General features: G+C 35.4%; 1 protein-coding gene across 4 annotated transcripts in view; it reads left to right on the forward strand.

Moving 5' to 3' along the window:
- Positions 1-1,001: 1,001 nt before the first annotated feature.
- The window catches only part of LOC143235389 (epidermal growth factor receptor-like), a 54,903-nt gene continuing 34,079 nt past the window's right edge, over positions 1,002-21,825 (forward strand). For 2 of the 4 annotated variants that reach the window (XM_076473499.1, XM_076473501.1), the window contains exons 1-3: positions 1,002-1,418; positions 2,266-2,764; positions 15,122-15,246. In XM_076473499.1, the coding sequence (XP_076329614.1) occupies positions 2,653-2,764; positions 15,122-15,246 (237 nt within the window). In that variant the 5' untranslated portion in view covers positions 1,002-1,418; positions 2,266-2,652. The remainder of the gene's footprint in view (positions 1,419-2,265; positions 2,765-15,121; positions 15,247-21,825) is intronic. The other 2 variants (XM_076473500.1, XM_076473502.1) reach the window with 2 other exon arrangements.

Below are 21,825 nucleotides of genomic sequence, written 5' to 3' on the forward strand. Positions count from 1 at the left end.
ATCGTATGAAACCAAAGACATACCGTACTTGTTGAATGTGACGAGCTAAAATCAAGTCTGGATTTAATGCTCTGGTTGTTCGTTTTGACGAGAAACCTTCTTTCACCTTGATTTTTTTATGGCTGGATGATCATAACAATCAGAGAAAGAAAACATTTACTAAGATTTAGGTAATCTCTTTATACTGTAATAACAACATTATTAAATAGTAGCTGTCTGACATTAGCCAAAGCACGCGCGACCTAATTTCAACGTTCTTCTGGTCAAACAACGAATCGCACAGTAGTTGTCTGACATTAGCCAGAAGATCTCCCACTTGCTGATCGCAACGACCTTGTAGCAGTCATCTAGTCGAACAGCTGGCCTATAATATCTTCTCATTCCCAGGTGGATCAACAGCGAGGCAATGGACATACAATACTAAATTTTGGTTTCCACTCCCTGCGATGGGTAGCACCTATAATGTAGCTTTGAACTAAAACAAACGAAAATCTACATACACTACGTATCTAAACATCATTTTTTCCATTCTGATTTTCAGTTAAGATACTGCACAAAATAAGAATAACTAAGTCAACTTACAAGATATTTTTCAGTTTTCCAAGACAAAAAATTCCAGTTTTAAATGTGGGATTTGTGTCTTAAAAAACGAAATTTAAGATAAAATTTACTAACTGACCAATAAATATGATTTATAAGAGCTACTCATTAATTAATTAATGGCTTTAAGTCTGTTTTAATTATAATGTAATTATAATTCTAAAATGAACCCCAAGTGGCTTAACCGAAAGTTTCAATACTTGTAGTAAGAGAAAAAAAAAATCCTTTGTACTTAGCATTAAACGAACAACAGTGTAAAATATTAGAAAATAACGAGTGGCTCATCAGGTTGCCTAGCGCAATTATATTACATTTGGTTATATACATACGTAAGCGTTATTGGAAATCTATTATCGGGTTGGAGTTGTTATCTTACCTTTTTACCTATTTATCAGCAGAACTTTGTACAGTTTCTTTGCTGTTGGTTTAATGTTACTCGTAGCTCTTCAACTGCAGCTCTTGGTTGTATATTACGAAAGTTTTATCGGTTAGTACTGTAAGTGTGTTGGAAGAAATAAGTGGCCAATAATTGTTAATCACATTCAAGGAAGAAAGGATTTTACATGAATTACTTAGTGTTACGTTGAGATCATGTGTGAAGGTTTGCCGTAGTATTTGGAGAAATTCTGCATAGAGTGAAATAGGAGGTGGTACAGCATTTCTATTAAACGACAAGCCTTAGAGAATCGTATAGTCTATCTGATTTGTGATTTATTTTTTTAAAATCACAATTTAACCTGAAAATACCGACTCAGCAGATTTTATTTTATCTCCAGTAAGCTGATATCTGTTTCTCATGAATTAACCTAACTTCCTGTGTAAGTCGAATTATTCATGTTAAAAATTTGTCTTTTTATAATTTCAGATCTTCTCCAGTGACCGTGAATAACTATGAAAATTTCATTGTTGTGATTACTAGATCATTGTGTCCAATTAATCTTTTATTCAAACTTGTCAATAAGAATTTGTCAGCATTTTAAGTTTCAAATATTTCTTGTATTTTAAACATAAATAATAAAATAGCTCAGAGTAAATATTTTTATAGCCAGTAACCAGTCTTTATATAAGATTATTTGACGACACATGAATTGACATTGTTAGAAAAAAAACCTGTTTGTAGTCTTATCTGATGACAATTTTAGAGTGGTGTCATTACAAAAGTATAACGCAGTGGCAAGTGGTCAGTTGAATGATAGATTGAGTTTCACACTTTTTTTTGGTACTTTCTCAAAAATACATTAATGGCAGCATTGCTGTACATTCTTTGAATTCCTGTGTAAGATGGGATTATTGTGTGAGAAAAGGACATTTCAAAAGACATTTCATTGAACGCCGTTTGTTATAGCCTCACAATGAACGCTACAAGCCATTAGTTACTTGGCTTGTTTAATTAATATCTAGCATTTCTAAAATAAAATGTTATTGTTTGTTAGATATATCTGTGAAACAATAAAGATGTCAGTGCATTACAAATCCCTTGGTAACTCATCTAAGGAATCTGTACGGTATCACGAGTTCCTTAGCAATCCAGGTAAGGTGCCTTAACTTTGCTTTGCGTCCCTTGCTAACCTATGCAAATTTTCTTTATTGTGTTATGTGCAAACAAAGTTGAAGTTTTTTTCATGTTCAGCTTGTTTAATAAGGTTGAATCTTATTACATCATAGGTCTCATCAACGGATACCATTTTGTTCACTGTGGAAGCCTACCAAAATGTTCTTCGTTTTGGAACTATTTTTATAACGATAAATAATTATCTGAGTCAAAGTTTTCAGTTGCGTTAGATTGAAATCTTCTATTCGCTGGAATATGCTCAAGAGCTCAGAAGACGATCATAGTTATCATTTTGATGAGTATAATTACGAATTTTTTATTGTGCTGAAAATATGAACAAATGAAAGTAGTGAAATTTGTTATCATATACAGTGTGTTTACTTGTGTACGAAAAATAACAGTATCAGTTTATTGGGAAAATATCGTTCTTATTTGGCCGAAATAGCCGTAACAGGAATTTATCAAACTACAAGTCATTACGAAGCTATTCCTATCCAAACATGATAAAGTCAGTAGAGAAAATTATATGTTTGTGTTTGATTAACAAACTGGTGCTTGTACATTCCACCACAACGAATTTTAGAGAAGATACCGTAATGAACGGAGAAAAAGGTAAAGTTTTATTATGTTTAATTCAAAACTCAGTGTGTTTTTTTTTTTTTATTGAAAGAAGGGTCAACTCTAGATAGAAATATTTGAAGATTTAAACTTTAATTAGTGTAAGAGTAATGGTTTAGGAATTTCTAGCAGGTTTTTTGGAACAAGATTTAGTGATGACGTTGAAAGTAATGTGAAATTTAAAGTAAAATAAGCTAAAAGTTGTTGCTAGGGGAACAGTTGCGGTCAACTTGGTATTTTTATTGTAACAGCACATTATTAAATAAAATATTTAATCGAATCTAAATCGACTCGACAGCGAAATCTAAAAATCTACATTTCCTACGCCTATATTCGATAAAGAGATAAATTAACACTCTAACTTCTATGCTTTTTTTCGCTTTAGCTAGTACTGAGTACGGTAAAGTTTAGATCTGGAAATAAATAAGCGTATGATATTATTCTGCGACTCAACGTTAGATATTTGCAAAAAACTTTGATAAACTTATAATACGTTATTGATGCACAAAATTATTTACTGAACTATTTTCCTGCCCCTTTTTGTTCATATTTGTTAAGTGCTCATACATGTGCATTTAGACAGTAAGGTGCGTGAACTTTTTCAGGACAAACAAAAACTATTATTATAGCAGATAGATGCTGTATAATTCATTTTGAAAGTTTTTCATTTTGCTACTTTACTTATTGAGAAGTCAACTTGAAAGAAAACGATAGTACTATTGTAAAGTATTCTAAATTACTAATAGCATCAGAGTTTAAATAATCTACTAGTACTTTACAAGGGTCAATATTATAAAATCTGTTAACAACATTCGAAAAATGTGGTGTCTAAACTCACTTAAAAAAAAAGATTTAAACTTACGAAGTTATAAAAAGTTGTGTAATTTTTCCATAACAAATCCTTCATTTACAGCAAAAGGATTTTTTATTAATGTGTTGTGTGATGCCTTTAAATAGTATAAATAATTTATTATTTTGATATAAGATTAGAAGGAGCTACAAAAAATCCAGGAATGATCCAATCATAACTCGCGGTTTGCAATTCACATTAAAACATGATTAATAATAATTATACTATGTAAAAATTAGAAACAAAAGTCAATAAAATAATTTTAGCATTCGTATATTTATTTTTATATATTTAACAATTATCTTGAATACAAGCATGGATCAATAATTATTTTGATATTCATAGAAAATAACCAGTTAATAAATTACCTTGCAAATTTAATCAAGATAAATAGATTTTTCAAACTTTTTGTTTGTATTAAAATTTATGCATGTTGCCAAAGCGTTACGACAGTAAATTTCCTCTTATCAGTACTATGAGATATGATATCTAGAGCACTAAGTAAATAGTGTTTGGCCAACTAACCAATAATTGCCATACTGTTATCCGTTGAGAGATCTCAAGTGTGTGTGTAAATCATATATCTATGGTATAAGGCAGGGGTTCCCAAACTTTTTTAGACCTACGGAACTTCGCATCAGAAAGAAAAAACATTCCAGAGCCTTAATTTTAAAAAAATACACTAAAATATAAACAATCGGTCACTAGCACCAGAAAAAGTTTACTTCAAACTTTTAGAATATAAATTTATTAAAAATATCAATATTTAAAGAAAGCTTTTTACTTCTATTTGTTCAAAATTTTCTGCTTGCAAAATTTATGTCAGTAAAAATGTAGTGTACTTATATATTTATGAGTGGCTCGGATGGGCTTGCTTTTGTGAACAAAGTAGTTTAATATTTGGAGTTATGGTTGTTACTTGTAAGCGCAAATCATCTTCAATATTTAGTTTGTTTCTAAATTTGGTTTTCATCACTGTATACAGTGAAAATGTTGGCTCACAATACATGTTGTTGGAAAACGCATTAAAATTTTCAAAGCTCTGTTACTTATATCAGGACCATTTGAATCCAAAATTGTGTAATTTCTTCCTGCTGAAATTTTGTTTTTAGGATGCGATCAGTTGAAATTTCTATGAATTGTTCTATCTCTTTTAAAGGCAAATCGTTGGTATTTGCAGAGTCAACAAAGGGATTTTGAATCCACAGTAATTTTTTCTAAATGAGGAAAGAAGTACTCTCCAATAATTTTACACAAATCAGATTTGTGCTGCAAGACTGAAACTTTTGCATCTTCACTTAAGAAAATTTCATTCATAAGTAAAAAAAAAACAACACAGATTTTTGAAGCAATCAAGTTCTTCCATAAGTATACATTCACCCCAAAGTTTTAGCTTACGTTGAACAGCTTCCATTTTACTCTGAGCTTTGAAGTACGTTACCCTGAAGTATTCATTTAATTAGACAGGAAAATACGCCCCCAAAAGTAAGCCACTTTCTGTATCCAGCATTTGTCCTTTAATTTGTATGCAAGTTCAAAATGGCATTCAGATAAAAAGAAACCTATCTCCTCACGCAGTTCGTAAAACCGAGCAAGCACTTTCCCCGAGAAAGCCATCGGACTTCAGTATAAAGCAGCAAAGTTTTATGCAAACTTCCCATATCCTCAAAGAGTAAACTAAAGATCCTCGCATTGAATGGTCTTGATCTTATAAAGTTAACTATTTTTATGACATCACCCAATTCCTCTTTTAAGTCTTCTGGTATTCGTTTCATTGCAAGTACATGACGATGAAGACAGCAGTGAATACTCTCGATGTCCTTTTTTGTGTGTGTGTGCGTGTAACTGCGCCTGAAAATTTTCCAATCATGGCTGCAGCCCCATCAGTGCAAATACTTGAGCAAAGCTACCATTGGATCTCATGTTCTTTCATGAATAAATCGATCAGTTTAAATATTTTTTCGCCTGTTGTTTGAGTACTCAAAGATTTGCAAATTAGCATGTCTTCTTCAATACTAGCTTCGTGAATATAGTGAACAAGCACAAGCAACATCGCATAACCTGCGACATCTGTTGATTCATCCATCTGAAGCGAAAAAGTTGGACTCGCTTGTACTCGTCTCGTTAACTCCGTTAAGCAATTTGCTGACATATCCTTGACTATTCGAGAAACCGAGTTGTCAAACATGTGCACAGAGTTAAGGTTTTAAAAATTTCTCATAAATCATACACTTTACCAAATCTTTTGCACATGTTTTTATTAAATCTATAATTGTATAAGCTACACTTGCTTTTGCAATACGGTAACTAACACGATGTGAAGCAATAAGAGCACCTTTGTTGTCCTGATCTTTTCCTTGCATGTAATTGAAAACATTTTCTTTTGATATACACGGAAGTTGGAATTTTACTTGGGAGCGTTTCATATTTAGATGCAGTTTTAACTTTGCTGGATGCAAACTACTGTTACTCAACACTGTTCCACATTCAACACACAACCGTGTAAAACTGTCCATGTAAAACCATATTCAATAAAACTTTCATTATACTTTCTTTATTTTCTTGCTTATGTACGTGTTGCGTCATCTTGCGTTGAAGTGCTTGCACACGACGATAACACCGATGAATTCGTATTAGGCCTAGGAAGATTTTTACTCGTATCACATTTATTACTGATATTCAGCCACTTATTCATTATAATGGTGACAACTAACTAATTATTAATGTATTCTTATATCTTTGGCACTTCAAAAGTATTTTTACGAACACAAAATAGCTTCGTAATTAAAACTTGTTTAAGTACTTGAGTTTTATCATCATACAATGACATGCTGACTTAAGATCAGTGTTGCCATAACAAAGTCAGAAATAAAGATTTGTGGAAAAGAAGGCTAGTCAGCTATAATAATATATTTTTCTAAAGGAAAAGGTTAACCTATTATTTTTACAATTTTTAACATGAATTTTTAAGCCAAATACCAAAATATTAAGACAGATCTGACATGCGTCTGAATCTTGAACGATATGAAACAAAATGAAACATGACAGCTCATTGGTACCAAGTTTGTCTAATTAACCTGCAATGAAACTAACCTCACCTGACAATTACCAATTATAATTGTCATAAATATAATTGTACTTCATATAAATATACTTTGAACTTCGGCCCGGCATGGCCAGGTAGGTTAAGGCGTGCGACTCGTAATCTGAGGATCGCGGGTTCGCATCCCCGTCGCCCCAAACATGCTCGGCCTTTCAGTCATGGGGGCGTTATAGTGTTACGGTCAATCCCACTATTTGTTGCTAAAAGAGTAGCCCAAGAGTTGGCGGTGGACGGTGATGACTAGCTGCCTTCCCTCTAGTCTTATACTGCTAAATTAGGGACGGCTAGCGCTGATAGCCCTCGAGTAGCTTTGCGCGAAATAAAAAAACAAACAGAAACTTTGAACTTGAAACAATTGATACTATATCGAATCGCATCACAACGTTTCAAATTCGGACAAATTTCAGCTATAATGTCATGTTTAATTTTGTTTAAGTTCGTTCGAGATTTGGCCGCTAATTCAGATCTGGCTGTTGAAAGACAGTTGGCATCACTACCCAGGGTTGACCAATGTTACATATGAAAATTACTAGGCTATTTTGTATCTCCAGTGACGCATGTTATCTTGATATGGTGCCATATCTACTAGCAAACAATGGTGTCACTGTCGAAGTTAATTGAGATTGTATTAACATTTTCACCGCGAGAATTTCCCCTAAGGTAAATAAAATCGTCTGGCGTTTGTAAAAATAAAATATTAAAAGACCCAATGCGAGATAAACGTGCTATATTAAAATATATATTTTACGTTTTTGTACAGCATATTCTGATTCAATTTTATAGTTTTAGGAAAAACTATTAATATTTTAAAATTTCTTAGCGGAGTCCCATATAACTGGCCCGGCATGGCCAGGTGGTTAAGGCACTCGATTCGTAATCCAAGAGATGCGGTTTTGAATCTCCGTTACACCAAACATGCTCGCCCTTTCACCCGCGGGGGTGTTATAATTTTGATCAATCCTACTATTCGTTGGTACAAGAGTAGCCCAAAACTTGGCGGTGGGTGGTAATGAATAGATGCTTTACCTCTAGTCTTACACTCCTAAATTAGGGACAGCTAACGCAAATAGCCTTCGTGTAGCTTTGCGCAAATTTCAAGACAAACAAACAAACAAACAAATCCATATAACTATGGCGGAGCTCAAGGACTCAGCGGAGCATAGTTTGAAAAATTATGGTATGAGCTATTTGCACTTTATGGTTTTGTTTGCATTAGACATGAGTTCGTTTCCGAAACGGTCTCACTTCCTTTTCTATAAAGCTTTCTTGATCGTGGATTGCCCTCTAAACATATGTCCCCATGAGACTACAAAGTTTTGATTGTGCTTGATCACAAATATATATCCGTTTCAAATTTTTGTGTTTGTTTTAGAAATATTTCTGTTTTCCGATTTTTAATTTGTTCATATGAATTCGAGATTTAGTACAGTGAATGATGAGATTCCCGTAACAGTGGACAATGGTTCTGACACGAATACCCATATCTAAATGTCGTTGATGCCTGTTTGAGTAATACAGGCTTTAATTAGTCTTCGCCCGACGATTTTTCCTTTCACGTTGCAGTTTTTCTGATATGAAAAATACAACCGAAGCGCATAAAACAAATAAATACTTCGCGACTATGCTTTCACACGGGCTAACGATAGACTTATGGCCGTGTTGCTAATATTAAACAAATATTTCAACTAAACTTTCTCACGGGCTAAACTGCCACTTTAAAATAAACACATGCTTCGACTTAGTTTTCTTATGAGCATGGTTACTAAGGTATAGACTTGTGAACATGTTGTGAAATGCTAACGAAGGACAAACGTTAAAGTGAAATGCTAACGAAGGACAAACGTTAAACTCACATTTGCTCCCCAGTGGCACAGTGGAATGTCAGCGGACTCACACCGCTAGAAACCGGGTTTCGATACCCATGGTGGGCAGAGCACAGGTAGTTCATTGTGCAGTTTTGTGCTTAATTTCAAACAAACAACTCACATTCTATTAATGAAACATTGTCTACGTACCAGTGAGAAATGAGAGGATTCTCACGTGAGCTGTTTCTAACTAGATGGTTGTGTAAGTCTAAACAACTGTGTTCACGGATGTGGGATTATCCACATAGTACCAGTAATATAACAATATATGTCATCTGGTAAGAAAGATGTTCATACAAGACAGAATGGGAAATTGTGTACATAGGTAACCTTTTATATCATTTGACGTCCAGTCCTGGTTCACCGGGCACCAATCACTAAAAAGAAACGAGTCCACTCTAATTGCTGGACCGATCACCTCAAAGTCTACTGCCATTCGTTTTAATTGATTATGCTACAACACCGTATACAAATTTTTATAGTTGATTGTCCCCAACGCCAGAGTTTCCCGGCCTCGAGATTGCTTCAGAGGGTTTCAGGTTTTCCAGTTGCTTCAGTTCTTTTAGCTAAGTTCTAGAAATATACAGACAAAAAATGGCAGTTTATTACACTACACTTACTCCATGAAAGTTGTAATTGCTTCTGTACTTTCATTAATAATATTGACAGGTGGAAATACGCTGTATAATGCAAAATTAATTAAAGTTATATAATTAATGTTGATAGGGTTAGAAACATTATGGAACTGATATAATTTACTGAAAGTGTAAATTTTTATGCAATCAAAGTTTTTTTTTTATTCATTATAAACGTTCATATATTGATCAATGCTAATAAAGTGTATATTTTTTGGTGGAGAATTGCACTTGGTATCATTTATTCTTTTTTTACTTGTACATATTCTCGAGTTGCTTGACTAGTGTACCCACTCACCACTGCACACCATGGTTTTGTTTTTTAATAAATTTATTGTAACTGGTGTTTTGTCACTGTACATGACGCTCTCTTATTCCCACAGTAGAGCATCCTGTTGCATAACCACTGAGCAACATTTATTTCTGCTGCCCCTTATACCTGTTACTGTGCCTCCGTGTAATATCCTGGGTTAGATTGTTTTTTAATTTCCAGGAGATCTGTGGTACATTTATCAGCGTATATTCCTCACCCTCATTAGGTATATTCATGTTGAGCGAGTTTACTTGATCTTTGGGCGATTAATCTAATTTTCTCATGCAATAATTTAGGTCTTTCATGTTTTTTCTGTTCGGTATTTGATAAGTTAGAATTTATAATTCTTTTACCATCTAAGTTACTTTAGTGTAAATTTGCATTTAGTGTTTTATGCAATTGTGAGATTTGCTGTGTCGAATCCCTCACAATCTACCAAAGAGCACGATCCAGAACCTACAGAGTGACTGAAGAAATTGAGTGCACTTAACACTCTCATTTTGTCAAAATACGAATGACTGATAATATCTTTGGTAAGTTTAGGGGTAGGATATGAAACATTCTTCTCTCAAAATCTACCCCTACCATCACTTCCATGGAACTAGGTATTACCCCTACCATCGCTTCCATGGAACTAGGTATTACCCCTACCATCACTTCCATGGAACTAGGTATTCTTGGTGGAGTGTTTAACTTTCTGCACTTTAATACCACATTGACAAAAATTACAGAAAAAGAATGCTGTTAAACTCTTAACGAGATATCACTCCAGGCAGATCTACAATAGGACAAGACTTCTAGTTATCTGCGAGATGTCACCTTGCCAAGTCATAGACGTGAAGCAATCTATGCTCTTGTGGTTACAGTATGAAGGGTGATAACACGGGGGAAACAGACAGTAGCATACCACTGTACTAGAAACTCTGTTAATGGAACATTTCTCAAGCCATTTATTTTTAAAATCATCGAGCAAGAATTGGGCTTCATGTCAAACTCCATCGTATCTGACAGATAATACTGCAAGTGGTCACACAACTCAACTTTTCGAGTTCATCAGGATTAAAGACTTATTTCTTTCTTGTGTTTTTTTGTCTAAAAAAGCTTTCTATTCTATCTCCTCTCCTTGGACAGTGTTTTATGCAGTTGGTTGATGCTGTTTTGCAATTAAGTCATTTCATTTTTGATTTACAAGTTCCAAACTGCACTTGTTGAGGCATAAAACAGAGTGGTAGAATCATGTGAGCTAACATTTCTGGCTTGATCTTTAACATCAGGAGGATACTGGTCTACATCCTGACTACCTTCTCCTAATGTAAAGTAAAGTAGTGACGAAAACGTGGTTAGAAATGAGTTGGTAGAATTCATCTACCTCTGACATTAAGTTGTTACCTAACATTGCTATTCTCTTATTCATTTTTATCTTTTGATATAATGATTAATTGCACTCCAACTTTTCCCTCTATTGAAATATCTATTAACTAGAGGAAACAACGGAATCAGAGGAAATAACAAGTTACATTCCCTCATGTTTTAGGTATTGTTTCTCACAGTCAAGGATACACATGCAAGCGAGCCAGCATTCTGCATTTTAATTACCACATTAGTCATATCTAAAGAGCATTGCAGACTCTGTTTGTAAAGGGGAGAGGCAATAGTACGCAATCTTACATTTACCATAATTAGAGGAGTCTTTGGGTTATCAGTAAGTTGCATCTTCACATGACTTATTATAGTCGGAATGTTCAAACATTGTGCTATTGCTTGAATTGTCTGGTTCTTCACTGACATCTCTTACGAGGTTTAGAACGCTTTACTCTCCGGGTAGAACAAAAAGTGAAGTGTATTGTCTTTCTACAACCAGATCGGTTTGAACGGTATTATATTTTTAATAGGAATTACACGAATTGCAAGTCAGACATACATATGGCATTCAATAGACTGGGTAACAACATGGCGCATTTCTGTCACGTCAGCGCTTTCTACGAAATCATATTCATACTCTAATGTAAGACTAGAGGGAAGGCAGCTAGTCATCACCACCCACCGCCAACTTTTACCAACAAATAGTGGGATTGACCGTCGCATTATAACGGCTGAAAGGGCGAGCATATTTGGTGCGACCCTCGATTACGAGTCGAACGCCTTAACACATTTGTCCATGCCGGGCCACTGATATTAAAGTGCTGGTGCACTTTAAATTGCGCGTGAGCTGAAATAATGCTATTTCGGAAACTGCACAAAGTAGAAACTGACATTGTGAAAACTTGAGAAGCCAGAGCTAACCATATGTTATATCTGGGTTCTTTCAAGATTTTATATGTCTGCCAGATCAATGATTTTTTCTTTACACGCATCTTTGGAAATAGTTTTTGGTCTTTCAGATCAATTTCCAACATTAGCGTATTTTTCGTTTTAACAAAGTAAGAATATTTACCACCCATAGTATAGAACAGAAACTCATCAACATTAAAACTCCTGTCTGTCATAACTTAACCGAGGGTCACACATTTTGGACGTATAAGAACACTCAACAATTTGTCAATCAATTGTTAATCCCCCAAGTGCTTATGGTACATAAAAAGGCCGCTTGGTGTGTCTCCTGCCTTGATGTTATTTCATGGCACTTTGGTTTTTGTATGTGAGGAAAGTGGCTTGTGGCGCTAAACAGGCTCTCTGAGCCTCATGAAACACCTAAAGGTATAACGATGATAGTTTAACTCATGAGCTGAAAGATATGAACTTAAACATGGTAGAAGCTCTTTCTCTACAAATGTTAAAATGTACATACATATAGGGCAGGAAGACTGATTCCTATTGGCATATTTACCCCCATAATTATTGCTAAATAATTTTAAAAAATAAACTTTATCGTGGTGGGTAGAGCACTGATAATCCATTGTGTAGCTTTGTGCTTAACATCAAATAAATCATAAATACTTAACCATGATTTAAATTAACACTCAGCATTTTCTGCTGGACAGTGGTCACCTGCTCTCAGCACTTCTCCCCTTCTCCTGCAGCCCGTCTCACTTTTGGGTACTAATGGCTCAACAACTCTGTAGTGATCATTCTATGTGAATTTCTTGTGGTTATATATAGTAAAAATAAGTTCATGAGATACTACATTGTCTTTCATGAGCCATTTTTTCTGGTTTTTCCATCTTCAACAAATTTACACATAACATATGTTGTATAAAAAGTATGTAATGAAACCCACTATTTAACTTGATACGTTTATTAATTTGTTTTGTTAAGAATTTTAACTGTTTTAAAGAGTATTTGATTATAAAGGTAAAAGTTTTAGTGGAATAAGTGTAATATTTGATGAATTAATTGATTATTCTAATAACAAAGACCTGGAAGGTTTACATCAGTAGTTAGATGATTTGTTATCTGTGCTATCAGAATTATTCTAGAAGGTAGGTCTTGTAGTAACTGAAGTGAAATCAGTTTACCTTGCTTTGTGCATCCAGGCATGGAACACTGAGTTGTTGACAAAATCTGTATGTTGGTGATAGTGTTACACATGTGAAGTCAGCCCTAGACAACCACATCTAGTGGAAAGTGAAGAACGTTAACTTCATTACAGAAGTGGTAGGATTATAGAATATTTATAATGAACATGTGGCTCTTGAGAACCTCTCTAAATTAAGACCATAGTTCTCACCTTGTAGTCAAGCTACTGATTTCTATAATGAACTGGACCGAGTATTGACTCTATAAAGTGGTCATCTTGTATCTACCACAAAAATGCCAATGTATGTACATGTAATTGTAATAATAAACCCAAAACTAGTCCTGTGTTAATTTTCTTATTTTTTCCCTCAATAAATAATACGAAATAATTTGTTACTACCAATATATAACACTATTAGATATAATAACTTAACACCTAATGACACTAGCATTACTTATTTAGACTGGCTTTACCTTTTGAATAGTTTGAAAAATGTTTTAATAAAACAAATTAAAATTCACAAGATAATATTTCGCCCACTGTTTTTACATTTCTCTAGCACCAACAAAAAGTGTATTATCATTATCAAACCTTTTTTGTTACTGTTGGAGACTGGATTATTTGTTTTTGAGAAAATTTCTATTGGTGTTCTGCTATCTAGTTTTGTGTGATGACTTTGTTATTATGTAGCTTTTTAATTGAAGGGTTTGACTATACAATTTGTTATAACAAAACTAAATACGTAAATGAAGTAATCTGGTGTCACATATAGTTTTGTAGTACTGTCAAGAAACTAATCAACAGAAAATTGTTTATATATTTAAAACCAATTTTCTTGGTAATATTTTCTTATCTAATTAAGAACATAATATCTTTGTGAAATCAGTGATAATATACTTAGAAATTTACTAAACGGTTATGATGTCACTCAAATTTAGGGAGATTCATTTTCACATTTAAGTCAAAATAACAGCGCTGATTAAGCATTTATTAAAAAAGAAAAAATAAATAGCAGTAGTAAGTTATTCATATGTTGTAACTTAGTTGCAGTCTTCCAAAAAGATGACATCATGGGGGAATCTGTTATCTTCCAATTCAAGCACATTTAATAAGGTAGTGCCGCACTCAGTTACCTCTAGTATGGCAGCAGTACACGGCAATGATAGAAATCACTTATTTTTAGATCGCAGCTACCACATGAATGACAGCTAGCAATAAAACTAGATAAAACAGTTGATTGTTTGAACACAGCTAGAAAAAAATAAATTTTCACAAGGAAAGGACGGACATTCAAAATTAATTATTCGTTTTGGGTGATTGTACAATCTTAGAAAAGAAGACACCAATGGTTTTGATATTCCGAAGAGCATCTTCCTTGATGCTCCATTAGAAGTCTTTTAAAGGGAAATAGCTTATTAACAGAGAAATGAAATTAACTAACCCGTAAAGCATATCCTCCATTTTCATGATTTTTTTTTTTTTTGCAGTTTTACTTTGATAGTGCTTATAGTTGTGTATTTTCAGTGTTGCTCATCTTGTCCTCATCTGTCAAAAAAGCGTTACAATAAGTAACAAAACTATAAAGAATCAATAAATATTTGCACTTTAATGTTGGATAAAATAGTTGTAAGGAAACATGATGGAAAAGAAAATCGTTGGCTTTGTTGACGCAGATATGGAAGATTATAGAATTTCTCTTGTCAGGTGGCCCTGCATGGCCAGGTGGTTAAGGCACTCGACTTATAGAGCGAGGATCGCGGGTTCGAATTGCCGTCACACCAAACGTGCTCTCCCTTTCGGCCGTGGTGGTGTTATATTGTGACAACCAATCCCACTATTCGTTGGTAAAAGAGTAGCCCAAGAGTTGGCGGTGGGTGGTGATGACTAGCTCTTTCCCACTAGTCTTACACTGCTAAATTAGGGACGGCTAGCGCAGATATCCCTCGTATAGCTTTGCGCAAAATCGAAACCAATCTTTTGTAATGTTATTATTAGGCTTATCATGTAAAGTATTAACATTAGATTTATTGTGCGGGTGACAACAGTAAGCTAGATACTTCATAAACTAGATGGACATGAGTTGTATAGATGATTTTCTTTGTTGTTCAAATTATATATTTTTTTTCAGTTTGTACGGGTACGGAGTCTTATATGTCTGTGCCATCCAATCGACAAAAACACTATCAAAATATACGAGATAGATACACAAACTGTACCCACATTGATGGTAACCTAGAATTGACCTGGTTAGAGGTTAGTTTCTTTCGTTTTTAATATATGAATTATATCACACCAGCTAATGAATTAAATCTACTAGTTAGACAGTGAGGTAACTTAAAAACATGTGTTTGATTGTTACCTTTGTGTCATAAATTAAGGACTCTTTTTGATAATGTGCTGATTCTTCATTATTTCATAACATAATATAATATATAGGAAAAACAATGGAACAAATTGTCCATCTATGCTGTCCTATAAACCAAACAAAACTATTAAATAACAAAACACCTCAAAGATAGCCCTTATCATTCATATACGTATCAAGCATTTTCTTAAAAATCAATGCTTCTACAACATCTGAACGCAACCCATTCCAGAGACCAACCACCCTTTTAGAAAAATAAAACTGACTTCGTTGAAGGTGACTCCTATCTTACCAAAGTTTATATTTGTGTCCCCTAATTTTACTATTCCCACTGTTAAGTATGAAAAAATGATGCATCAACACTATCAATTTCCTCAACAATCTTAGCCAACTAAATCATATCCCCTCTAACTCTTCTTTTTTAAGAGAAAACAATTTTAGACATCTTAACCTCTTGTCATGTGACGACCCCTCAATCCCAGGCACCATTCTAATAACTCTACTTTGAACCCTTTCCCAAAATTTAATGTATTTCCTAATATAAAGATTCCAAGACTGAATTCAGTACTCCAAATATGGCCAAATCAGTGACCTGTACAAAGAAATTATAACCTCTAAAGACTTGTATTCAATATTTCTGTAGATACAACCTAAAATATTATTTGTTCTACCACAAACAAGAGCACTCTGCTTGGATGGTTTTAGAGACTGATAAACTGTTACACCAGTATCCCTTTCTTTCGTAACACTGGTAAAGTTATTTCCATTTAAATTCTATCAGGGAAGGTTCTGTATTTTCAGTTTACTTCCTCTAGGTTCAGAACATCCACCCACGTATTTGCTGTGTGTTGTGACCTGTGAAGAGGAGGAGTAGATCCTGGTAGTTGAAATAGTTTAACCCCAATACACCACTTCAATCTTTCAGGGTCAATCAGCTGGTTTCGTTGGACTAGGGTAAACGAAGTATCATTGGTTATTCTCAAAAAGTGTTGTGGACATTATGTCTGATGCTGGTGTTTGGGTATAGTGCTCATGAAACCTTGGCATTGCTGCAGTGTCCTTGTTTAGTACTGTTGTGTGTTCCTTCATAGAACCCAATGGGTGGAGTCAGTGAGCACTGAATCTTCCTCTGTTTATTATGGGTAGCAAAATCATTGAAAAAAGTAGAACAACAACTTATAGGTAAATTATCACATGTAGACAACTCTGGCAGGGATTGAATTATGGTGCCGATCAATGTCTTAATTTTGACATTTACATTACCTGCCGGCCTGGCATGGCCAAGCGTGTTAAGACATTCGACTTGTAATCCGAGGGTTGCGGGTTCGAATCCAGGTCGCACCAAACATGCTCACCCTCCTAGCCGTAGGGGCGTTATAATGTGACGGTCAATACCACTATTCGTCGGTAAAAGAGTAGCCCAAGAGTTGACGGTGGGTGGTGATGACTAGCTGCCTTCCTTCTAGTCTTACGCTGCTAAATTAGGGACGACTAGCGCAGATAGCCCTCGAGTAGCTTGGCGCGAAATTCAAAAACAATTCAAACAAAAAACAACAATTTATCTTCCTCTGTTAAGGCGGGTTACCTGAACTCTCAGGTATGGTCATACATTCCTAACCCTCTCCAATGTTTCCAATGCTAGTAGTTTGAGCATTACAGGGCATCATGTTATGGTTCTTTGATGTGTGCTTGTTATGGTAGCAAAGACTATGATGCTTAAAAGTGTGAATAGGAACCTCACTGTTTTAACTGTAGTGGTTCCCACCCATCTTACTTTCATTCTGGATGGAGGAGAGAGAGGTACAGTATTTAATAAGTGTTAACAAAATTTCGTACCTCGTGGCTCGAAAATAATTGTTCTCAACTCCATCTCAAATATATACTGCTGCATCACATACAACTACTATAATGGGAAAGCAGGCAGATCTTTTCATGCCTCCATCCGAGTCATTCTTAAACCATGTGAAAAGTCTTTTGACTTCTATGGATGAGTCAGTTGACAAGCCAACATCTGCTCCTGTTTTTGTCTCCACCATTCCTTCCAGTGACTGTCTGGGTACACTTCCTTTGGCTCCAGCTTCTGGCGTCTGCTCGAGTCCACCTTCTTTGGCACCGAAATGTAAAATTATTATTCATTTATGCTCTCAGTTGCTGGAATCTACATTATATACAGAGACAACTCAGGATAAAATCCATGGAAGTCGATATACCTCCTTTTGATAAAGAAAAATGATGTGCTTATAAATCGAAGTGTTTGCTACCCAGTTATCCTCCACCTAAATATACTTTGATACAGTGAAACTGTGGAGTTTTCCATTATACTCCAGATGACTTTAAAGCCTTGAATAATTCTTATCATCCAGTGTGTCTTTCCTTATAGAAAACCTTTCTGAGAGCTGCCAGTTCAGTCACCTTTCAACACTTTACTTTGTACCAGAATGACAGGCTGTATGATGGACAAAAGCAACGAGGGGTGGCACTACTGATCAACCAGCACATGATCACCCTGCCTTTGCCACTCGATACACTCATGGAGGCCATCACCATCTGTGTTTCCTTGATTTGTACTAAAACTGTTTGCTCTTTCCATCTGTCTCCTGGAAAAAACTTATGATAAATCAATTCTTGGTTCTATTGTTGAACAGTTGCTGTTTCCCTTTTTAAACCTGGCAAATTTTAAATGACACAATTCTCTATGGGGATATGTTTTCAGGTCACAATCTTTCTCCCTTCAGTACTAGTTCTTGTTATTTTCATGCACCTTGTCAGTCTTTTGCTGTCATTGATCTGTCTATCTGCTCCTTTTCACTTTTCTTGGAGGATTGAGAATGCTCTACAAGGCAGTGATTGTTTTCCTGTCATTTTGAGGGAGATTGGCCATGGTTAATGCCACAAACCCATGTGCCTCAGAAGAAGTTGGGCCAAGCCAACTGGTCCTTTCTCACTACTTTGAGCTCCATTCTGCCATCGATAGATGGCTTCACGGTAGCAGTGACTGATTGTATTTTTCATGTAGCTGCTCATTCTAATCCTAAGATTTCAGCACGTTTTCCACAGTATCCTTATTCACGGTAGAGTCTTGCCTACCTGGAGACATGGAAAGCTCAAACACAGGCCTGAGATATCTTCCAACAGTATCCTGTCTTTCTAACTGCATCCTTTATCAGCAGGCCCATGCTTACACTCTGCAGGTCAAGTGTCAAAGCCAACAGGAATATTAGATTAAGTTCACAATTAATATTTTTTCTATCACTAGTTCCCAAATCATCTGGGACAAGATTCAAAAGGTCAATGGGAGGTATGCCTCACAAGCTATTTCAATCTTATTCTCCAATGGCCAGGAAGTTGTGGATATATAAGACGTTGCTGATATTCTCTGTGAGAGTTTTTTTCTTTCCCCACCATACTGGCCATCAAATTTTGGTGGAATGATTGCCTCTTTCCTTTCAAGGTAATCGTCTCGAAGAATATAAGCATCCTTTTACACTGATGAAACTCAAGCTTGCTCTTCATTGGTCTAGCAATACATCAGTCGGACAGGGCGATGTTCACTTTGACATACTGTACAATCTTTCTCCTGCCTTTCTTGCTATTCTTCCGATTTTTTATAACCAAATCTGACAAGTGAATGTTTTTCCTGATGGTTGGCACTGAGCTATATTGTTCTCCCTTTCTTTAATCCTGGGAAAAATCTAACAATCATTCATTTACTTTGACTAGCTCTTTCTGCAAGGTCTCAGAGAAGATGGTTAACGATTATCTTGTGTAGTTCTTTGAATTAAACAACCTACTTTCACCCATCCATTGTGGGATTCGTCAACAATGCTACACTGTGGACCACCCAATTCGACTTGAAACATTGATCACAGAAGCCTTTCTCAAGAAGGAACATCTTATTTCTCTAAATGGAGGTACGACATTTTGTAGGACCTTCTCTCCAATGAGTTGTGTGGCTATTTACCTATTTTTATCTGGAACTTTTTACTAGGTAGGCGATCCCAAGTTTGTGTGGGTTTTATACTTTCTTATTTTTCCAGAAGAACTTGGAGTGCCTCAGGGCTGTGTCCTGAGTGTCACACTTTTCAGTATCAAGGTTAATGCTGTCACTACACAACTTTTTTCAATTGTCGCAAATAGCTTTATGATGACAACTTTTACATCTCATGTTGGTCTTTGAATATGAGGTTTATTGAGTGGCAGCTTCAAGCTGCCCTCAATCACTTGTTGAAATGGACCACAGCGTGTACTTTTGTCACTAACAAGATATACACCCTGACACAAAGCTCCGTATTTATGAGGTTGTTCTTCCTGTGGTCCCTGAGGCAAAGTCATTGGGGCTTATCATTGATTGTACGTTGACTGTCATTCCTCTAATCAAGCAGCTACATGTCAAGAGTATGGGTACTGAACATCCTTTGTGTCCTCTCTTCTACCTCTTGGGGATTGGATCGATATTCTATGCTTAAGATCTATTGTGCAATCATTGGCTCCAAACTAGACTGTGGAGCTATGGTTCTGCCAGGACCTTGGTCTTGAAGATGCTGGACTCCATTCACCATATGAGGCTTGGGCTTTACATGAGGGCTTTCTGCACTTTTCCAGACCGTAGTTTCTACACTGCATCCAACAAACCTCCTCTTCATCTCCTTCATTTCCATCTTTCTTTGCAGTATACCATTAAACTTTGATTCTTACTACAGCATTCCACCTAGGGTTGTGTCTTCCTTCTTCAGTGGGCTATGCTATTTTGGAATAGATGGTCTGTTATTTTTCCATTAGATCTTCGTGTACAGACAAAACAGGTTGAATTGGGTCTGTCCCTGGATGACAATACTGTCTCCACTGGTCAGCCCATCTCACTCACCATGGCTTATTACCATTCCCATATGTGATATTTCTTAGAGTCATTGAAGAAGGCAGATACTTCTGATTGGAAATTTTGTCTTCTCTTTCCCAAGTATCTTGAACCATTCTTCTATTCCTGTTTACTTGGATTGTTCAAAATTATATGGCTCTATGGGATCTGCCATGTTTTGTTGTGACTCAGTGATTGCTCATAGGATACACTCTACAGTTTTTGTGTTCACTTCCGAGTTTTACACCATTTCTGTTGTTCTAGATCACATAGAAGCTATGCAGTACACCAATTGTACTATTTACACCATCTCTCTTCACTCTCTGCTAGCCCTGGAATTGTTTAGCATTAGTTTCCACCCTGTTCTAATTGATATTCAAAGATAGCTGGCATATTTTTCTCTATTTTTTGTTAGTATTCAGTTTTTCTGGATACCCAGCAACATTTATATTTGCAGGAATGAGCTACCTGACATCACAACTAAGTCCATCTGCTCTTGTGCCTTCATATTCTTGCCTATTCTGTATATGGACTACAGTCCTGTAGTGAAAGTTCAGCTTTGTACCAATTGGTAGTCGACTTAGAGTGAGCAACGTGATAACAAGCTTTTCCACATCAAACCTTCTGTTGTTCTTTGGTTATCTTGTTTTCATAACATTGGAAGGAAGAAGTTGTCCTGGCTACACTATACATTGGACACAGTTTTTTAACTCATCATTTTATTTTGTCTGGGACTGATTCACCATTATGTGGCCTTTATGAATCTCAAGTCACAATTGCCCACATTTCACTGTCATGCCTTTATTATGACTCTGAGCAATGGCACCGTTTTAGACATGTCTTTTCCAAGGGTTTATCCCTGACCTTAGACAGTGTTCTTGGCAGTGGTGACACTGTTCAATTTGTATTTTTTAATATTTACAGGGCATTGCTTTTAGAACTTTATTTGGTTTTTAACTCTATTTATATTCATTTTGTATAATATTTTACTTTTGTATTTCTACAGTTTATTTGATGCAAGTAGCCTTATTGCTTTATGCCATAAACTGCCAATCAATCAATTAAACCCATCCAAATTATACTTGTAATTCAAATTATGATAACCATATGCATTATCTTGCATTTATTATAATTGAAACCAATGTGCCAATTAGTTGCTCAACTCAATAAATGATTTAAATCCTTTTCTAAATCAGCAGCATCTTTTCACAGCTAGCAACACCAAAGACCTTGATATAATCTGCAAATCTAAGTAATTTATTGACTATTCCTTCTCATATGTGATGTAAATTAAAAAAAGCAAAGGTACTAACACTGATTCATGAGGTATCAAACTTGTGACATTAATCCAGTTTGAATGAACTCATTTGTAAAAACCCTCTGCTTTCTTCCATCCAGCCAATCTTCTATATAATTTGCTAACTTATCCCCCACACCTATAGAGATAATTTTTAACAAATCTTTTATGTGGCATCTTATCAGATGCTTTCTAAAAATCCAGATGCACCAAATATACACCCTTACCCTCATCAGCATAAGCAGTAAACTTTTCAAAGAATGTCAAAAGATTTGTATGGCAAGATTTTCCTTTGGTGAAACCATGTTGATTATC

Source organism: Tachypleus tridentatus, chromosome 12 (genome assembly GCF_004210375.1).
Source record: "Tachypleus tridentatus isolate NWPU-2018 chromosome 12, ASM421037v1, whole genome shotgun sequence".
In the NCBI taxonomy this organism is placed as follows: Eukaryota; Metazoa; Arthropoda; class Merostomata; order Xiphosura; family Limulidae; genus Tachypleus; species Tachypleus tridentatus.